Here is a 20,596-nt window from a genome sequence, read left to right on the forward strand (position 1 = left end):
TAGTTTTCGCATGTTTCAATATATTGTATATTCTTGTTATGGCAACACACACACACACACACTCACACACGCATTCAAAGCATGTTGTGTGTGTGTGTGTGCGTGTTTTTATGTACATCAACTTAAGCTTAAGACTTATGAATATATTATTTATATCTATATCTATATATATATGCACTAAGTTTAATATATGCTTTTATTTTTGCACTTGCATTTTGTTTATTTTGTATTTCGAATTTTGGTTTTCTTCGTCAACAGAAAAAAACTGCCATATTTAGCATTTCTAACGGATTTTCCCTAACACTTTAACAGGCCATTATGGTAATGCTTCTTTGTGCTCCTCCTCGGTTGAAGGAGACACGTTTCATTTATATTATTATTATGTTGTATAGTTTTAGAGTTGTTGAATGTATTTTGTTTTGTTTTTTGTTTCGTTTCGTTTTGTTTTATTTTTCTGCAGGCCACAAAAAGACAAATGAACAAACGTTTAGAAGACGAACAAAGTTTAAAATTGAAACAGCTTTGCGTGTGGCGTTTAACATAAAACATCAATACACATACATACATACATACAGATCGAATACAGTCAGAACAAAGGGTTTAAACACGTTTAAAATTAACAAGAGCGAGAACTATCACTACCAACGCTTGCTCACAAAGTTTAGACTAAGAGATATAATAAGGAAAGTTTAAGCTTAGTATTCGCTCGTTGCGTCTGGTCATATAAAATCGTTAGACTAGCATAGAACTTACAATGTCTTAGGGCTATATATATACGTACATGTAAATATGCGTGTGTGTGTTTTGTTTTTTTTTTTTTACTTATATTGTAGTACAGTTACTAGGCATGCAGCAACAAATATATACTATATATATATTTGAAATAAGCGCTCGATATTTAATCGAATTATTTAAATATAAAATTAGTCTAGTCTTCAATATAATAATAGATATATATATATATGTATATGTAAATAAAATACAAGTGATCAAGTTTGGATTTCGTTTGCGGTTTGAGATATCAATGGGTTTAACAAAAAGCTTATATATACATATATATATATATATGCATATATTTGCATACATACTCAATATATATATATATATATATATATATATATTTTTTATATAGATGCGTATTATTAAATTCTAATTGTGTTTTCTTTGTTTTTTTGTACAGTTACAGTTAAGTTTATGCTTGCATATATATATATCTGCATATATATGTATGTATATGTGCTTATTACTTATATGTATATTTAACTTAAACATTTAAGGTTTCTGTTCAGTTTCTACTGCTGCGACGCTTGTCAATTAATTGTCAAATTCTATTTAATAATGCTCCTATGCATATGCGTGTGTGTGTGTGTATATATATATATATGTATATCTGAATGTGTGTATAGTTATATGTATATGTATATACATAGATTTAAAATACATTGTTTTTGCTTCTCTTGATGAGCCTTAAACACTTGAAAAGTAAAACGACAAAATGATGCCGGCAACAGCCTCTGCCCGGGCAGCAGTCGCTACAGTTACATCTCAATAGATATATATATATATATATATGTGTGTGAATATATACATTCAAGTGTATAGTTAATATTGTTAGTCAACTACTGCTGCTGCTGATTAATCGTGCTTGAGTACAATGCGTGTTGGCGCTTTGGTGCGCTGCTTGTTGCTGATGTTACTTCCTGCTCCTGCTCCTGCTCCTGCACCTCCTCCAGAGGTTGTTGTTGACGCCGCCTGACGCTTTTCCAAACGCTCAAAGATGCCGCTATTCGCTCCAGTTTGTCCAGCGCTGCTGTTGCCCTTACGCTGCATTTGCTGCTCCTCGCGCTGACGTCGCTCCCGTTGCCTGTTGCTGTTGTTGCTGTTGCTGCCATGCGACGTGGACTGCTGCTCAGAGCCACCATTGCTACTGCTGGATGGCTTGAGCACCACGCGCCGCTGCCCGGCATTGAAGCTGGCAGCACCGCTGCGCGCAAGCTTCGGATTGCGTTTGACCACAAGCAGCTCCGGCGTGGCCGAACGCTTGATGTTGGGGCGCGACGACGACGCCGAGGACGGCGGCGGTGGAGATGGTGTGGCCAGCAGACGATCTTCCTCATCCAACATCAGATCATCGTCGTCATAGTCGAGGTCCACCTCATCGTCGCTGGGCGTGCCCAGCCGCAGCTGGTGGCCGCCAGCTGGAGGCGCCCCATCGCGCCCCTTGCTGCTGTTGCTAATGTTGCTGCCGCTGCTGCTCGTGGGCGGTGTGCCGCCAGCGGCTCGACCGCCACCTGAGAGCTGTTTGCTCGATGGCGCCAAGTGCTCGGTTATGCTGCGCTTCGCCTCCGGCGCTATCTTTGCAGCCGTCAGCTGCTTGCGCACACCCGCCCCATGCTGCTGCTGCTGCTGTTGTTGCTGCCGGCTGCTGCGTCCGTTGCCCGCCTCGGCATCCTCGCGTCGCTTCAGCGATATGACTTTGCGCTCGTTGCCCTGCCGCTGCTTCTGCGCGCTGCCAGGCGCTGTGCTCGCCGCCTGCCCGCTGCCAGCCTCCAGATCGTCCCGCGGCGCCGGACTGTGCTGCTCGACGCGCTTCTCCTGCAAGTCGCGAAAATGTTTTTTAAAGTTTCAAGACGCAAATTATTATTATCAACATGGACATGGACGGAACGTGCCATTAAATAGTTTTTCTTTCCTCTCTGTCTCTCACAGTCTATCTCTGTTTCTATCTCTATCGCTCTCATCTCATTCTATGATTCTTTTCATAATTCCAATTATGATTTATCTAATCTCCTGACTGAAGCTCTTTCACTTGACATACTTTTATCTTTCTATATATATGTATATGTATGCCATATAGTTTTACAGTTTCTTACAGTATTACACATAAGCCACAGTAGACTCCATTTGCAATCTGTGTTTCTACTTCTTACTGATATTTGATGCCTAATTCTAGTTATTATCGGATTAAAGTTCTTCTTCTTAGATATATCTTTATACTCTCCCAGTTGTTTTTAATACAAAGTCTTGGCATACAAATTCTTATATGGTAAGAGTTACAATCCCCACAAAACAAGAGAAAATCGAGCTATATCTCTCTAAATGTTTACCTCGTGCTGCTTCTCCTCGGCAGCGCGTCGCCGCTTCAGCTCCTTGTCGCGCATGATTTTCTCGCGCAGCTGCTTCTGCTTCTCGATCTTGAGGCGATAGGCGCGCGTCTCCTCGTCCTCGTCGCTGGGCTGTGGAGGGCAAAGCGAATGAATTTAGCGAACGCGCTCAAGTGGACTGTGACTGTCGTCGACTTACCAGGTTGCGACTGCCACTGGCAGCGCCCTCCGCTGGCCGATTGCGCGGCTCGCCTGAGAAGGGATTACGCGGCCCGTTTGGCGAGCCACTGCGCCGCCTTTTGGGCGGTGCGGCGCCCACTCCACTGCGATTCTCATCCCGTTCCCTGCTGTTGACAGCGCGTCGATAGCCCCGATTGTCACCACCGCTGCTCGCAGCTGGACGAGCTCCTCCTCCTCCTCCTCCACCTCCGCCACCGCCTCCATAACGATCACGATCTCGTTCTCTGTCGCGCTCTCGCTCCCGCTCCCGCTCCCGTTCCCGCTCTCGCTCTCTGTCCCGGTCCCTCTCGCGATCCCTTTCCCGTTCTCGCTCCGTGCGCTTCAGTGGCGAGTAACTGCGTCCGCGCGATCGACTGCGCGTCCGACTCCTCCGCCGCTCGCTCTGGGCACCGGACGCCGTCGCCGAGTTGGCGCTGGCCGGCGGTGGTGAGCGTTCCATGCGCCGCTTCTCAAAGTATTGCCGATTCTTGAATATGAACTCCTCCTGCTGTCGCAGCAGCTCCGCCTCGCTGTTGATGGCCGGCACAAAGTGCGTCTCCTTGATGAACTTGTTGGTGGCCGCCTTGACGCCGCCCTTGAAGTTCGGATTGATCAGCACCTTGCTGACGACGCCGAGCGGCACCGCCGACGGCTGCACCACTGATTGCTGCTGCTGCTGCGGTGGCTGCTGCTGGTGTGGACCGGGACCAATTGGTGGTGCGCCACCTGGCGCCACTGGCTGCGGTTGTTGGGCCTGCGTTGCGGCACCTGGCGGACCAGGATTCGGCTGCTGCTGCTGCTGCATGTGCGGATGCGGGGCGCGCATATTCATGCCGTTCATGTAGCCGGGTCCGCCCCCTAGCAAGTGCTGGGGCAACGCCTGCAGCGGTGGGCGTGGCATGCGCGAACCAGGCGCATCGCTCTGGGGCCGCCAGCCGTTGTGCGGTCGAATATACTGACCCCCCATATGCGGATCGTAGCCGGGCACAGGACCTCCGGGCCCGGGGCCAGGTCCATGTGGGCCGTAGCCAGGCGGCGCATTGCGGTAGGGCGGCGGTGGCCGCATGCCGGGCGAGTGTGGTGCAACTGGAGGCGGATGTGGTCCCTGGCCTAGCAGCGCGCCATTGCGATAGGCGGCACTGCCATAGGGCAATGGCAATGGCAACGGCGGCTGCAGCAGACCCACTCGCACCTGGTCGTGCGGATGCGAGTGTGAGTGCGGATGCGGATGTGGCAATAGATGCGGCGGCGGCAGTCCGTTGGGTCCGCCTCCACTGTTGTTGTTGCTGGCATTGTTACTGCTGCTGTTGTTGTTGCTGTTGTTATTCTTGTTGTTGTTGTTGTTATGTTGCTGTTGCAGCAAGTGCGGATTGTGTAGATGCGGGGATGGAGTGGGACCGGGACCACCGGATGGAACGGGGCCTGTATTGTTTGTGGTGTATGGCGACTGTTGTTGTTGCTGTTGCTGTTGTTGTTGCTGTTGTGTGGGTGTTGACGGTGGTGCTTGTGGTGCATATTGGCCTGGAATGAATGCAGTTTTGTTTTGTGTTAGTGTCTGTTGCTGCTGCGTCGGCTTTTGCTGCTGCTGACGGGGCGTGGCCAAAATGCAAGCAGCCACTGGAGCCGCTACAACTGCCGGCGGCCCCGCCATCAACGTGGCCAGATGCGCATGCGCGGGCGCATGGACATGTGGATGTGGATGAGCATGTGCATTACCGGGTATCAGAAACCGTGGCATCGACATGCCCAGCATCCGTTGTGGATTGAACATGTGCGGGCCGGGATTGCGCAACAGATGATGCCGAGCGCCCATTCCGCGCTTGTTGTTGCTGTTCTGGTTGCTGTTGCCCGCCATGAATCGTGGCCCGCCAGCGCCACCCATGCGTGATTTGTCTGCAAAGAGAAGGAGTAGAAGCACGATGAGCACAACAGTTCGAAATGCCTAGCCTACGCTTTAGTTATCATTATAGATGTACATTTGATGGACGTGCGAGGAGTAACTAAGATCAAACTCCCTATTGGAGATCAGACTCCCATGTGACAATCCGAGTCCATAGGAAAGATCATACTCTCTAATGAAGATCGTACTTCCCTCTATGGAAAGCTGCCTTTGACATGCCCAAAGGGTCCTAACATCTCTGTCTGGGTTTCCCACAATCTTATATAACATGCAGATCAATAATGATCTCTCTCTCTCTCTCTCTCTCTCTTCCTCTCCACAAGTCCTTAACTTCTCCTATGAAGGTCATACTCCACAGGGTCTATCTAGCTGCATAATGAAGATAATAAGCCCCTAAGACCATTCTACTCTATAAGCATGATCATACTCTCTAATGAAGATGCCCATGCAAATCATAGTTTATGAGTTTTTATGTGAGTTCCATACTCCATAATGAATATCAAGCCTAATAAACTCTAATGAAGATCATAGGTTTCCGAATCATGGCATACAAGATCTTGCTTTATAATAAAGACCCTAATTATTAACAACAAGAACAAACATGATTTGGGGTGTATAATTAGCAGCAGCCAATTTCTCGTTCTAGATTCGTTCTGCATTTGAAGACACTCTCCGTTGCTCTGATTCCCAACTCACCCGCATGATGTCGCCTCTGCAATTGTTGCTGCTGCGAGTGTTGCTGCTGCTGTTGCAAATGTTGCTTCTGGTTATCGGAACGTTCGCTGGCAGTTTTAAAATTGGTGCGCTCCTCACGCTCCTCGTCATCCTCGCGTGGATCGGGCAGCTCTGAGGCAGAGCTGGTGCTGGGCAGACTCTCCTGCGAAGTGGCCAATAGCGAGGATAGTCCGTCTCTATCTGGTGTCTCGGCATCACAACGTTCGGGTTCTGGCTCTGGTACTGGCTCGTTTTCTGGTTCAGGCTCCGGCTCTGTCAGCTTCTTTGCTGCTCTGTGCTCCTCGTTGACTGCCCTTGAGCTGTCATTGTCCACAGCTGGACTACTGCTGCCTGTTGTTGGGCTGTGATCCTCCCTCGCCCGCTGCTCCTTCAGCTCCTCGTTCGGCTGCTGTTCGCCGCCAGCGACTGTTGTCGATGTAGCCGCAGCGAATTCTGTGACCTGCTGCGCTGTCTCAGATGCAATCGGCGCTGTCGTTGTCTCGGCTGCTGCCACAATTGTGGCACTGGGTAAATCTCGACTAGCTCGTCTCTCCTTGCTCGCTGCAGGTGACTGGACTTCAGCAGCAGCGGGAGCAGCAGCAAGTGCGGCCGATTGTTGTTGTTGCTGTTGCAGCTGTGTTTTTGTAGCTGCTGCTGCCTTTGCTTCTGCTTCTGCTTCTGCTGCTGCTGCTGTTGCTGCCGCCTGCTGTTCCTTGTGCTTGCGCAGCTGTTCCTGAGCCCATTCCTCGGCCTCAGCGCGCATCTGCTGTTTCTCCTCACTGGTCACATCCTTTTCTAGCTCTACAAGAGCAATATGAGTTGGATGCAAGTCATTAAGCGTACTGTCCACATATAGCCAAGGTCACTTACCCTCATCGGAGAGCAGTAGCTCATCCTCATCGGCGCCTAGCAGCGCCTGGTCATCGATGTCATCGCCCAGACCTAACTCATAGTTGAGCAGATCGTCGCTGCAAATATATGCAAACACTTTTAAGTAAACATTGCTTACATTTGATTAACTAAGTTTGTATTTCGATATTTTTTTTTACATCCATTGTCACCGATATTATTGTAACGAATTGTGAATTCACTTTTTGCAATAATCAATATTTGTATCACTGATATCCCATGGAAAGTAAATAAATAAACACATCTACAATGTGGCAGGCAATGCTTCTTAGAGAAATTATCATATGTATGTTGAGTGAACCGCGTATTTATATGCTACTCTCTGCATGTTTTCATGACACGCAGGTTCTGCTGGGCCACTGCACCCACACGTACTCACACACACGCAAACAAACACATATGTATATTCACTTGCTCAGGCAAATACCTTGAAAATATGTATGCGTATGTGTCTGTGTGCCTGTGTGTGCGCGCGCGTGTGTGTTGTGTATGCAGTAGGTACACTTAAATGGCAATCAAAATGTTGCACATTTTGCACTAATTGAATAGGACTGTAGCAGCAGCCTTTGGTTATTTATCACTCGTTTCGTTGTGCACTCTGCTTCGTTTCTTTATCGCTGGCATTTTGTTTTTTGCAAATTTTTGCATTTTCACGCAACTTACTTAATGTCCGACATTTTGACTGTGGGACCACCACCACCACCACCACACGGGCAGAGAGAGGAGGCGGTAGCGGCAGCTGTTGACACTCAGCGGCAGCGCTACTAAAGCGCGCGTGTGTGTGTGTGAGTCTGAGTGCGACTGTGTGTGCGCGTTATGTGGATAAAGTAGAACAACGTTTGTCTACTTTACATTGGCCGATTATAACATGTTTGCTTGTTGCTTTTATTCTCACTTTTACTTAATATTCGCATTAACACACAGCACATTAACTACTCTTATTCAATTTTAATGCACGTTAAATTCACTGAAAACGCTGCTCTGCCAGCGTTTTCCACACGCAGTTTTATTAGTTTTTTTTTTTATTTTAGCACTTCAACACATTATCCAACACTGAACGTGCTTAGCTGCAGTGTTGCCAAGTAATAATTCAGCAGCGACTCACGCTCACGCGGCTATATATCGATACCATCGATAGCTGACGGGTCAGAAATCGAATCGATGTTTCGATGAATTACTAGCTTCATAAAGTAGTTCCAATTGGCACACGGTACACAATGTCGAGCGCCAGCAGCTGTGCGCATTAATTAAAATAAAATAAATATTCGCTTCGTGCGAAAAAGAGTTCGTTGACAAAATTTTGAAGTAAACCGATCCGTTGATGTAGATGTGGAGTTAGTCATAAAACTGGATATGAGCGTCTGATAAATGCAATTAGCCAACAGTCGCGCAACGAGCTCGCGTCGCGGTGGTTAAGCAAAGTTGAACTTATAAAGACGAATACAAATTATTATTGTGTTGCAATTAGACAAGTCGCACACACACACATACGAGCACATACTCACACACGCGCGCATAGATATTTTCGGTTTTTTATACAGCTTTTTATACACAGATACGGACACCCACACACGCGCGCTTGTAAATTGTAACAAGAAATCGAGTCCAATTAGACCAACCAATAACAAAACATCAAATCGAATCGGAATCGGAATCGGGTCAGTGAAATGCAAATTTCAATATAGAATTATTTGAAATAGAAGCAAAAGAGAAGAGGATAGGAAATGAATGACAACCAAAACGCGAATGCAAAAAATGCGCAAAATCCAATCGAACAGCTGACCAAAAGGGCGCCAACACCAGACACAGTCAGTCAGCAGAAACCACAGCAACAGCAACAGCAACAACAAGTGGCCATGGCCACTGTTCGCCTGCCCATTGTGGGCATGACCTGTGGATCGTGCGTACGTAACATTGAGACACAGGTGGGTCAGCTGCCAGGGGTGCTGAACGTACGCGTCCAACTGGAGGAGGCCGCCGGGTACTTTGACTACGAGCCCAGCCAAATGGACGCCGAGCGCATCGCCAACACCATCGACGACATGGGCTTCGACTGCAGCTACGACCCGGAGGTGAGCCCGGTCAGCGCTAGTACGGTCATCCGCGTCCTGGGCATGACCTGTCAGTCGTGTGTGCGCAACATCGAGTCCCATATATCCGGCATTGCTGGCGTGCAGAGCATCCAGGTGCAGCTGGACGAGAAGTGTGCGCGCGTCCAGTACGATCCACAGCAGCTGACAGCGGCGCAAATCGCCGAGATGATCGATGACATGGGCTTCGACGCGAGCGTGGCCAGTGGGACGACGCAGACGACGGCGACAGCGACGCCCAGACAGTCGCCCAAACAGTCGCCCAGACAATCGCCCAGACAGTCGCCCAGAAAATCGCCCGTGAAGCAACAGGTGGCCAATGGAACTAGCAAAGCCGTCGGCCAGGTGCAGCTGCCCATTGAGCAGGAGCTGCTGAGCAAGTGCTTCCTGCACATCCGCGGCATGACCTGCGCCAGCTGCGTGGCGGCCATCGAGAAGCACTGCCGCAAGATTTATGGCCTGGACACGATCCTGGTCGCCCTGCTGGCCGCCAAGGCGGAGGTCAAGTACAATGCAAATGTTGTAACAGCCGAAAACATTGCCAAGTCAATAACCGAACTCGGCTTTCCCACCGAGCTCATCGATGAGCCCGACAACGGCGAGGCCGAGGTGGACCTGGAAATCTCTGGCATGACCTGCGCCTCCTGTGTCCACAAGATCGAGAGTCACGTGTCCAAGCTGCGCGGCGTGACGGCTGCCTCGGTCACATTGTTGACAAAGCGCGGTAAGTTCTCTACCGACTGACTACCAGATACCCTATAAAGCATGAATACAAAAATCAAATCTCAATTAATGAGCTGAATAAATTCCGATTCCCATGAATTCCATTTAAATTGCTAGAAAAATCTCTGGTTAAAATTTACAATCTAAATAGGCTATGTTGGGCTTTGTTTCATAGTTCACATACTGATGATCGGAACTAGTTCCAGGTTAAAATATTAATGTAGACTCTTGCATTTTAGCCTTAAGTTTACTCCATTTAGTACTTGCCTAGCTAACTTTAATAAGCTAGTTCCATTCTATTATACATAGAAGTAGTCCTATATGATAGTATACACAGATTTTGGATCATTTTTGTTATATTCCGCTTCAATTTAGAGAATCTAATCGTTCTGTTGGATGGAACCCACTAGTGTTGCATAATGCCTCTGGAATTGCAAATGCTCCGCTTTCATCAGCTTTTGAATTGATCAATATTTGCCTTTTATATAAACACCAATTGGAAACAATATCAATTGCACTTCTGCCATATGTTCCCATATTTATTCAGTTCTTTTGATATATGTCGTAATACTTCTTTATATATATATATATATGTATAGACTGTCTGGAATAATGGATCAGATTCGTACACCTGTTGAACGTATTATTGACATCACGTGCCAATACTCACTTCCCTCCCCTCTCTATGATTTGCTCCAATTTAAACAGAACAGGGCACAAAGGAGCATGTGGACTGTGATTTCGACAGTCTATTTCACACTATATAGGGTATACATATGTATATAGAGGGTGTGAGGGCTTTATGCTTGATAAGAAATCCCCAGCCAGGCCAATGCTCACAACAACAAACAAAGAATGAATAACACAAAATTTGTGATTAAATGCGACTGGGTGTACTTAGTTCTCAAATGCAGATTATCTGAACTATATACATGTACATGCTGCATATATATGTACATACATATGTATGTATGTATGTCGCATCACAAATAGGGGGTTGAGCTGAGCAAATATGACAGAAAAAAGTGTTGATATTTTGGTATACTGGATACTGCATGAATTGCTGAAGATCTCAAAAGTCTAAAAACTAGAGCTATATATTTTTACGAACTAAGCTTAAATACTTTATGCAAATATCAACACAACAATCAACAACAGAGAACTACCATTAGTAAGAACAAACAACTGTGTTTTGGGCATCCACATCTATGATATACATACATACATATGTATAAAACTTTCGAGTCCCAGAGTTTGGACAAGTTCTTTCTTTCCAAAAGAAATTCTTCAACTTTTTCAAATGCAATAGCAAAAGAACCCACTTAGATCTTAACGTATAGCCAATTATAAGGAGTCATTGGCAATGCAAAGTCGTGAATCAGCGAACGATAGTATTTATATAGTATTATATATACCTATATATATAGAGATCTAGATACCTAAAACGAGGGCGCATTTGCTTTGTTTGCACTCGATTGTTTTTGCTGCGTTTCAGATACATACATACATAAACAAATACACTTACACCAGACACAAGCACAACAAATACAGCTACAAATACAGATATAGCTGTAGCTACACACACAGTTACATTAATAAATTTATGGCAATTGTTATAACGGTTTCTGAGACCTTCGGCTAAAGCTTTGAGCCACACAAATTTTCATTGTAAATCAGTTTTAAGCTGAAAGTGAAAGAGCCTCGCCCTCCTTCAGGCCAGCAGCAGCACCTCTCTCTATCTATCCATCTCTCTCGCACTCTCACTTGATCCGTTCGTTTGTTGCTGTGCTTATGCTTTTTATTGCTTTTATATATTTTCTTCCGTTTTGGTTTTGTTGTTGTTCATCACTCTTTAGACTTTTGGTTCGCTGCGCAAGCGCAACGTTCACATTTACCTTCAATTCGTTGTTGCTTTCGTCGTATTTCGCAGATTTTAAATGGGAAATGTATGTATGCCCGCACATAAATACATACATACATATGTATGTTCATACATACTTTGTGCTTATAAAATTATGCAAGAGCATGCGATGCATTAGAGGTGAACGCGTGATGGCTTGCTGGAAAAATACATTAAAAAAAATATACATATATGCATATACACATACACATCTATTTACATAATATATATATGTATGTATCTGCAAAACATATGAAACATTATTATACACATTGTATATTTACATATGCATGTACATACATACATCACTAGTTCGCTTTCAATTATTCGATATTTTCACTACAGCAAATATTGTTATCGTCCTCATGACATTCCGTGACTTGTTGACATATATTATTGCATATCGAACTTGCGGCCATCGCTAGTCTATGTACTTGCACGATTAACCGTTGATGTAATCGATTCTTGTTGTTCCCAAGCAGTTTCGCACATTTGTTGCCCTCTGAGAAAAATGCAATTAAACTGGTTAATGTTTCCATTTTATATCGCTTAGCCAGAAAACTGCCGATTGTGGTATTATGTACAAGCAGTAAAAGCGATCCTCCCATGCGATATAAATAAATGAACTTTTGCGAAAAGATTGTTTTGAAATGTTGATAGTATCATAAATACATACATATGTATGTACGTATGTAAATATATACATATGTATGTATGTACGTATTTCAGAGTGAAATCTGATAATCTATTTGTAGCTCAAATGTGCGTAAAAGGAATCCGCATGAGGTATTCTATTCTAGCTCCATTTATAAGGAAATCAAAATATGTATGTATGTACATATGTACAAACAAATGGCAATTTGCGGAGTTGGGGGTTTCTTATACCTCGCTCATATGATATATGTATGTATGTATGTATGTATGTAGTAGTCATATCGTGAAGGTCGATCAGTATCGAAAAGAGAAACAAAACTCATTAGCATGTGTGTTTACAACTCCAATTTGTTGGCGTAGAGATGTTTTTAATCAAAAAACTTTGTCGAGCAACTGCAAAAAAAAATTCTAGATAAAATGCAAAATTCTTTAAAAGTTATATTGGTTTTGTTGTTGTTGTTGTTGTTTTGACAAACAACTTGGAAACTACAAAAAAATTGAGAAGTAAAACAAAATTTGGTGACTTACGGTAAAGTTGTCGAAACATATGTTTTGCCTACCGTGCGACCGATGCTTATCAGATAAGTGACGCGGACGGGGCCCCAAGCTAATGGCCAAACGGGGACGACAACAGCAACAGCAACAACAGTAGCGCCTACAACAATGGGAAATGTTCTAAAAATGAAAACGAATCGAAGCGATAAGATGCAGCAGCAACAACAACAACAGCAGCAGCAGCAGCAGCTAGGGCAGCAACAACAAATACAAACGGTACAATGAACGGAACGAACTAAGCAAGCAAGCAAAATAAGGAAAAAAAAATTAAATAGTGTTTAACGAGAGGGAGCGGGAAGGATCGAGAAGAGAGCAAAGCGAGATTGCAGCAGTTGTAATTGTAGCTGTCAGAGATGTACACATGTACATACATATGTATGTATATATGTACTCACACACACTTGCACAGGCACACAGTGAAGAAATGTTGATTATCTTCTCGGCTGCTTCGTGTGGCAGCGCCGCATTTCTATCGATTGGCTTCAATCGATCGTGTCGCACTTCGCTTTGCTGATAATTAGGCATTGAAATTCGAATATGAACGGCTGTTATGCTAATCCCCGTTGATGATGCCTTCACTCGGCTCCCATAACCATATCAATTTTGTTTTGCACACGCTTCGGCTGCAATTACGTGGCCCAGCACGTGGGCGACTAATCGAATACCCTGCTAAATCATGTGCTAATGCGATGGACTTTACTTGCATAGCTTAAATGCAGTTGGCGACATGAAAATATAATTCTTTATCTATGTTTGTTGATGAACTAATTGTGAATATTATTTGATAATCACATGTTCATATCGAGTACATTTGCATACTTATGTGATTACGGGGTATACTATTGAACAGCAAAGCGTCTTGATATCAGTTTTGCACACGAATTGACAATGCATATTGTCATTTGTATGCATATGTGCATACATGCATACATACATATATATATACATATATAGGCTTAGCTGATATGTTTACGTACACACACACACACACACGAACATACATATGCATTGCTGTAAAGTCCCTGCAATATTAACACTTACTTACACACACACACACACACACACACACACACTCTCTCTCTCTCTATCTCTCTCTTTCTCGCTCTCCTTTGTTCTCCCTGAATGTATGACTCTATCCGTATGGCTGGTGAAATACTTACTTATCTGCAATGATTCAGAGAGTCTGTACGCGGGGAATTTTCTTTGAAAACTTTACAAATGCAAATAAACTCGATGGTTTTCCAGTTATCTTAACGGTACGGCTCAAGTGAGCCAAACAAGTCGACCAATTATCTAGTCAATTGCATATCTCTAACTAGATACTAGAAATGTGTCTAGTCATGAGCTTAAGACTTCCAATTTTGAGCATGTGAAAAATGAGTGCCCCTCACCCGCCAGTGAAGCCCACAACCACAGCTACAACTGTAAAATGCTCTCGTATCTTATCTACACTTTATCTCGTTCCTTAACTTACACCAACAATTGCCCTGAATTGCGACAATCCCGAAATGAAACTAAAGAAAATAAATATATGAAATAAACTAGCAGCATTTTTGGAGCTTTGTCAGCTTTGTCTGCGTCTGGAACAGCACGACGCCAAGTTCAACAGCCCATGTTGGCCTACACACACACACACACACACACACACACACACACACACACACACGCAAAAGTGAATGCATTGAAAATGTAGCCGCTATTCAAGTGATTAACGATGTGTACACACACACATGCATAAACACATACATATGTGCACATACAACGGTAAGAGAGTGTGTGAGAGAGAGAGAGAGCGGGAGCGAGGGGTGAGGCGTGCTATGGCTCAAGCTGGTTGTCTAAGCTTCAGTTGGCAATCAAATCCGGGCACTGGAACCGGTTAATAATAATAACAAAATCTTAATAGTATTTGCAAAAAGAGAAAAATAAAAAGTGTAGCTGAAAAGCCAGCTGAATACGTTTAGCGCTCCAATTCCAATTCCAATTTCAATTCCAATTGGAGCGCACTTTTGCGACTTCACTCTACAGGTCGGGCCAGAATAGTGTGCACACCTAATGATTAGAGTTAAGTACCTTTGCAACTTCACTCACAGGCCTGGTCAAAAAAATTACTGTTGTTATGTAAGCTTGCTAGTGTTATTCTCATAATCCACACTGTGGCAGCAGTTGGAAACAGTTTAATATTTTATTGAGCTAGTTTTTGTTATTGTTTTATTAAGTTTTATATACTTGCGCTCTAATCTAATCTGATATGTCTGCATAAATATTTACTGAAGCACACCTAGGGCAATATTTTGCTTAATTTACAATATTAGCGCATAGCCTTTAGATGAATATATTCTTTATATGATTTGATTAAATACATTTAATGTATAGAAGCAAATATTTTCGACTTGATTTACGTGACTTGAGGCACTTAATTGGAACTAGTTTCTGCACGTATCCATGCGCTTTCACTTGCAGCTCAATGTAGGAGTTGTTGGATAGGTGGAAACGTGCCTGGCTGGAGCTTTCCCTCACTCAGTGCACTGGTTCAGCTCGTATCTGTGGTTCATTAGAACGAAGCAGAGTGAGTGAGTGATTTTTGTAGACGCCACTGTAGTGTCGTACCACTTGATACGTGCTCACTGGATACCACTGTAATGAGTTAAGCCGTCTCATAGTCAAAGATGAGACGTGTTACAGCTTTTCGCGACACCACTGTAGTCTAATTGGATGTCTCACTTACATTTCTTTCAGGCAAGTTCCGGTACACAACGGAGGAGACGGGTCCGCGGAGCATATGTGAGGCGATCGAGGCGCTTGGCTTCCAGGCCAAGCTGCTCAACGGACGGGACAAGATGGCGCACAATTACCTGGAACACAAGGAGGAGATCAGAAAGTGGCGGAACGCGTTCCTCATCTCGCTGATCTTCGGCGGTCCATGCATGGTGGCCATGATCTACTTCATGCTGGAGATGAGCGACAAGGGTCACGCGAACATGTGCTGCCTCGTGCCGGGGCTGTCCATGGAGAATCTGGTGATGTTCCTGCTGTCAACGCCCGTTCAGTTCTTCGGCGGCTATCACTTCTATGTGCAGTCGTACCGCGCCATCAAGCATGGCACCACCAACATGGACGTGCTCATCTCCATGGTGACGACCATCTCGTATGTCTACTCCGTGGCTGTGGTGATTGCGGCTGTGCTGATGGAGCAGAATAGCTCGCCGCTGACCTTCTTCGATACGCCGCCGATGCTGCTGATCTTCATTTCGCTCGGCCGCTGGCTGGAGCACATAGCCAAGGGAAAGACGTCGGAGGCGCTGTCCAAGCTGCTCTCACTGAAAGCGGCCGATGCGCTGCTTGTTGAGATCTCACCCGACTTTGACATAATCAGCGAGAAGACCATATCCGTGGACTATGTTCAGCGTGGGGATGTACTGAAGGTGATACCCGGGGCCAAGGTGCCCGTCGATGGCAAAGTGCTCTTCGGCCATTCCAGCTGCGATGAGTCCCTCATCACGGGCGAATCCATGCCGGTGGCTAAGCGCAAGGGTGCCGTTGTCATTGGCGGCTCGATCAATCGGAACGGCGTGCTCCTCGTCGAGGCGACGCACACCGGCGAGAATACGACGCTGGCGCAGATCGTGAGACTCGTCGAGGAGGCCCAAACATCGAAGGCTCCCATACAACAGTTGGCCGACCGCATTGCCGGATACTTTGTGCCCTTTGTGGTGGCCATATCGACCATAACGCTCATCGGCTGGATCATTGCCGGCTTTGCCAATCCGGATCTGGTGCCAGTGGCCATGGAGCACAAGATGCATATGGATCGCAATACGATTGTCATTAGCTACGCCTTCAAGTGCGCTCTCAGCGTCTTGGCCATTGCCTGCCCATGTGCCCTAGGCCTGGCCACGCCCACAGCTGTTATGGTGGCCACTGGCACTGGCGCTACGAATGGTGTGCTGGTCAAAGGAGCCACAGCCCTGGAGAATGCCCATAAGGTGAGTGAATAAGATAGAATAGGAGCAAATAGAGAGAGAGCGAGAGAGACGGTCGCTGGCTACGCTCTCAATAAACTATGTCAGCAATGAGAGCCAGAGCATGCAAGCTCTAAATACATAAGCAACAATTACCGTTGTTTCTCACATGCTCACTCGCTCTACCCAGTCAGTGCGATCGAGCCAGCACTAACGTATGCTATTTATTCAAACACAAAAAGCTAGTGTGACCAAGAATAAAATACCAAAAAATCGAAATAGTTATTACTTGAAGCATAATTAAGCTGAAAATATATACATACACATACAGACATACATATGTATGTAATTAAATAAACACATTATTAAATGTGTAAATTACTTTATATTGCATGCTTCCCTTTTGCGTAGGTCATGACAAGCGACTTGCTTCAAGAATACAAAAACAAAAATTCTGCAGGCAACGGCATTTTGTGTGTATGAGTGTGTGCGTAAGTCTGGCTGCCTGTTGATGTGACATTTTCGTTTTTGTGCTCTCTCCGCTCTCTCAAATTTAAATGTGTGTGGGCGTGAGTGCGTTTGTGTATGCCCGAGAATTTGAGCTCCTTAAGGAGCAGCATGGCAAAATAGCTGTCATTCTTGCACGATTCCTTTTGCGTAGGGCATTAAAGCATCGTATGAGAATGACGCATGTACGTAGGCGTCTGCGTTAGTATTAGTGTGTGTGGGCGCTTAGCTTTGCCTGCCATATTGAGTTTATGTAAAGAACAAAATTTAAAGATGGGGCTCTAAACTTTAATTTTAAATGATGTAAATACATACATACATATGCAGGACATACATAAGTAAATACATACATATATTGAAATACATTAATCCATATCGAGCATAGTTATTAATCTGATCCGCTTGTTGCAGGTCAAGACAGTTGTCTTTGACAAGACGGGCACCATAACGCACGGCACTCCGATGACCAGCCGGGTAACGCTGTTCGTGCCGCCGCAAGTGTGCAGCCTGGCCCGCGCCTTGACCATCATTGGCGCCGCGGAGCAGAACAGCGAGCATCCCATTGCGTCGGCCATCGTGCACTTCGCCAAGGATATGTTGAATGTGCAGAATAGCTTTGGCAAGAGCTCGAATTTTCAGTCGGTGCCTGGTTGCGGCATTCGGGCCACCGTCTCCAACTACGAGCAGGCGTTGCGGCAGGCCTGCAATGCGGAGCGCATCATCAACTATGAGAACCTGTGCCGCGCCCACCCGCACACTGCCATCGCCGTGGACAACGGCGCCAGCATAGACCAGTTGCAGCTGCAGGAGAAGTACATCGAGCAGCAGCTGCTCGCCTTGGATGGGGCCCTCGATCTGGAACAGCGCCAGCAGCACCCACAGCCCGATCAGCAGGCACTGATCGATGGGCAGGAGATCCAAGTGCTCATCGGCAATCGGGAATGGATGCAGCGCAACGGCATCGAGGTGCCACTGGAGATTAGCGATTGTATGACACGTGAGGAGCACAAGGGACACACCGCTGTCCTCTGTGCCCTCAATGGGCAGATGGTTTGCATGTTCGCTGTCGCCGACATGGTCAAGCCGGAGGCTCATTTGGCTGTCTACACGCTCAAGCGCATGGGCATCGACGTGGTTCTGCTGACGGGTGACAACAAGAATACCGCGGCCAGCATTGCCCGCGAGGTGAGTCGAGATGAGTAGGTGCATGACGTATGAACTGTCATTAATCTGGTTTCTTTCCCCTGCAGGTGGGCATACGCACTGTGTATGCGGAAGTGCTGCCCTCGCATAAAGTGGCCAAGATCCAGAGGATTCAGCAGCGCGGCATACGCGTGGCCATGGTGGGCGATGGCGTCAACGATAGTCCCGCCTTGGCGCAAGCCGACGTGGGCATCACCATAGCCGCGGGCACAGATGTGGCCGCTGAGGCGGCGGACATTGTGCTGATGCGCAACGATCTGCTGGACGTGGTCGCCTGCCTGGATCTGTCCCGGTGCACAGTGCGTCGCATACGCTACAATTTCCTGTTCGCCAGCATGTACAACCTGCTGGGCATTCCCCTGGCCAGCGGACTGTTTGCGCCCTTCGGCTTTACGCTGCAGCCCTGGATGGCATCGGTGGCCATGGCCGCCAGCTCGGTGAGCGTCGTCTGTTCGTCGCTCCTCCTCAAAATGTATCGGAAGCCAACGGCCAAGACGTTGCGCACCGCCGAGTACGAGGCTCAACTGCTGGCGGAGCGTGCCAAGCGCTCCAAGGGCTCCGATTCGGAACTGGACAAATTGTCGCTGCATCGCGGCCTTGACGACCTGCCCGATATCATGAACGGCAAACGGATGGCGGCCTTCAAGCGCTCCAATACCTCGCTCATCTCGCGCATTTTCGGCGCCAACGGCAGCGACAATGCCAAGCACGAGGAGGGACTGCTCGAGGATGCCAACGAGCGGACGCCAAGGATACTGCAGTCCCGCTACCTGGCCGACAGCACCGAGCTGCAAAAGCTCTAAGCAAGACCTAAATTTACCGTTCCACACAACTAGAAATCTGTATATAAGCAAAAGCATAAGAAAATTATCTAAAGCAATCGGAGAGAAAAAATTTAACAAATTTAGTTCATATTCTTACTATATACATATATATATATATATATATATCATATATACGCATTATATATAATTTAATCTTTTTTTTTTTTTTTGTTATTCCGTTGTTGATAATACTGTTTTTTGTACTCTAATATTATATGTATGCTATTCTCGCTTTATCCTTAAGTTCAGTTGTGAACAAAATATCTAAGGCCACATCAGACAAGACCATAAGCACACAAACAACAAGAACAACAACATACAACTATGGACTATATATTGTTACTTATGCTTAAGTTAACAGATATGTACGTATAAACGGAAAGCTCAATGTAAATGCGAAACAATCGAGATTCTCGATCTATACCATATACTATATATAGGCTATATATACATATATATATCTAGTATATGGGAACTGCGTCTCCGTTCAAATCGTTAAATACAAATATTAATTCATAATTAATCAAGCACAAGTAAATTTAACGACTTGGAAAATTAAAAAAAATTTTTGATAGCAACAATATCATATATAGAAAGTACATATATTTCTAAAGTTTATACTTGTACATATATATGTAAATATAAATAATATATATACATATATACATACGCATACATCGATGTAAATACAGACACAAACACAAACTGACGTGTATAAATAAAGAACAAATAAATGATTGATCCTATACCAGCAAATGTGAGAGACAAAGAATGGGAGTGGGAGAGGGGCAGAGTATGTCTATGAAGTCTATAATTATAGCTCTACTTACATATTGCCCTACCATATATGTAGGTACATGGAATATACATTATTATCATAGTCAAACAATTGATTTGACCAGCTGTTTTTATCTAGGTCATAGCTGAGTCGATCCAGCGAACTCTTAAGCTAGAGATATCAAATTTGCTATACATACATACATAGTTTACTTGTTTAAATCGATAAATCATTCCATTCCCTTATCGATAATAATCGATGATTTGATTTGGTTCCTTTCAATACCCCAAGAAACTAGAAATCGCGAATTTACTTGGTAGACCCTTGCGAGGATCTGTGATCTGGGATCCCTTCACGATACTTCACTATGAGGTATATTTAGTTTTGGCTTGTCTGGACAAGCATATAAATTCCAAATTCTGGAATAGTATTGTTTCGCTTAGATCAGATATAGTCTACCTCCAGACGAAGCTGCCAATGAATGTATCCTAATATACAATGCATATATGTGCGTATATCTGTTAGTGAATGTAAAAAAATTCGTACAAATACCATAT

The 20,596-nt window shown here is 45.1% G+C and overlaps 2 protein-coding genes across 2 annotated transcripts; one reads left to right on the top strand and one right to left on the bottom strand.

The window, feature by feature from the left end:
- Positions 1-412: 412 nt before the first annotated feature.
- LOC108656159 (uncharacterized) lies at positions 413-7,895 on the bottom strand. The gene is made up of 7 exons (XM_018108117.3): positions 7,510-7,895; positions 6,808-6,905; positions 5,920-6,738; positions 5,040-5,216; positions 3,304-4,844; positions 3,108-3,236; positions 413-2,595 (listed from the first exon to the last, which is right to left on the bottom strand). Exons 1-7 carry the CDS (start codon positions 7,521-7,523, stop codon positions 1,636-1,638), a joined length of 3,738 nt encoding a protein of 1,245 aa, XP_017963606.1. The 5' UTR covers positions 7,524-7,895; the 3' UTR covers positions 413-1,635.
- A 98-nt stretch (positions 7,896-7,993) lies between these two features.
- ATP7 (copper-transporting ATPase 1) lies at positions 7,994-20,017 on the top strand. The gene is made up of 4 exons (XM_018108116.3): positions 7,994-9,660; positions 15,505-16,751; positions 17,646-18,419; positions 18,485-20,017. Exons 1-4 carry the CDS (start codon positions 8,571-8,573, stop codon positions 19,238-19,240), a joined length of 3,867 nt encoding a protein of 1,288 aa, XP_017963605.1. The 5' UTR covers positions 7,994-8,570; the 3' UTR covers positions 19,241-20,017.
- The last annotated feature ends 579 nt before the right edge of the window (positions 20,018-20,596 follow it).

Source organism: Drosophila navojoa, chromosome X (genome assembly GCF_054131105.1).
Source record: "Drosophila navojoa isolate 15081-1374.11 chromosome X, UAZ_NAV_1.0, whole genome shotgun sequence".
NCBI lineage: Eukaryota > Metazoa > Arthropoda > Insecta > Diptera > Drosophilidae > Drosophila > Drosophila navojoa.

Coding starts and splice junctions, on each gene's coding strand:
- ATP7 (XM_018108116.3), top strand. CDS start 8,571: ATGAATGACAACCAAAACGCGAATGCAAAAAATGCGCAAAATCCAATC. Junction 16,752..17,645: donor CCCTGGAGAATGCCCATAAG/GTGAGTGAATAA, acceptor CGCTTGTTGCAG/GTCAAGACAGTTGTCTTTGA. Junction 18,420..18,484: donor CGGCCAGCATTGCCCGCGAG/GTGAGTCGAGAT, acceptor TTTCCCCTGCAG/GTGGGCATACGCACTGTGTA.
- LOC108656159 (XM_018108117.3), bottom strand. Junction 3,237..3,303: donor CCAGTGGCAGTCGCAACCTG/GTAAGTCGACGA, acceptor TGCCCTCCACAG/CCCAGCGACGAGGACGAGGA. Junction 2,596..3,107: donor CCGAGGAGAAGCAGCACGAG/GTAAACATTTAG, acceptor CGCGACTTGCAG/GAGAAGCGCGTCGAGCAGCA.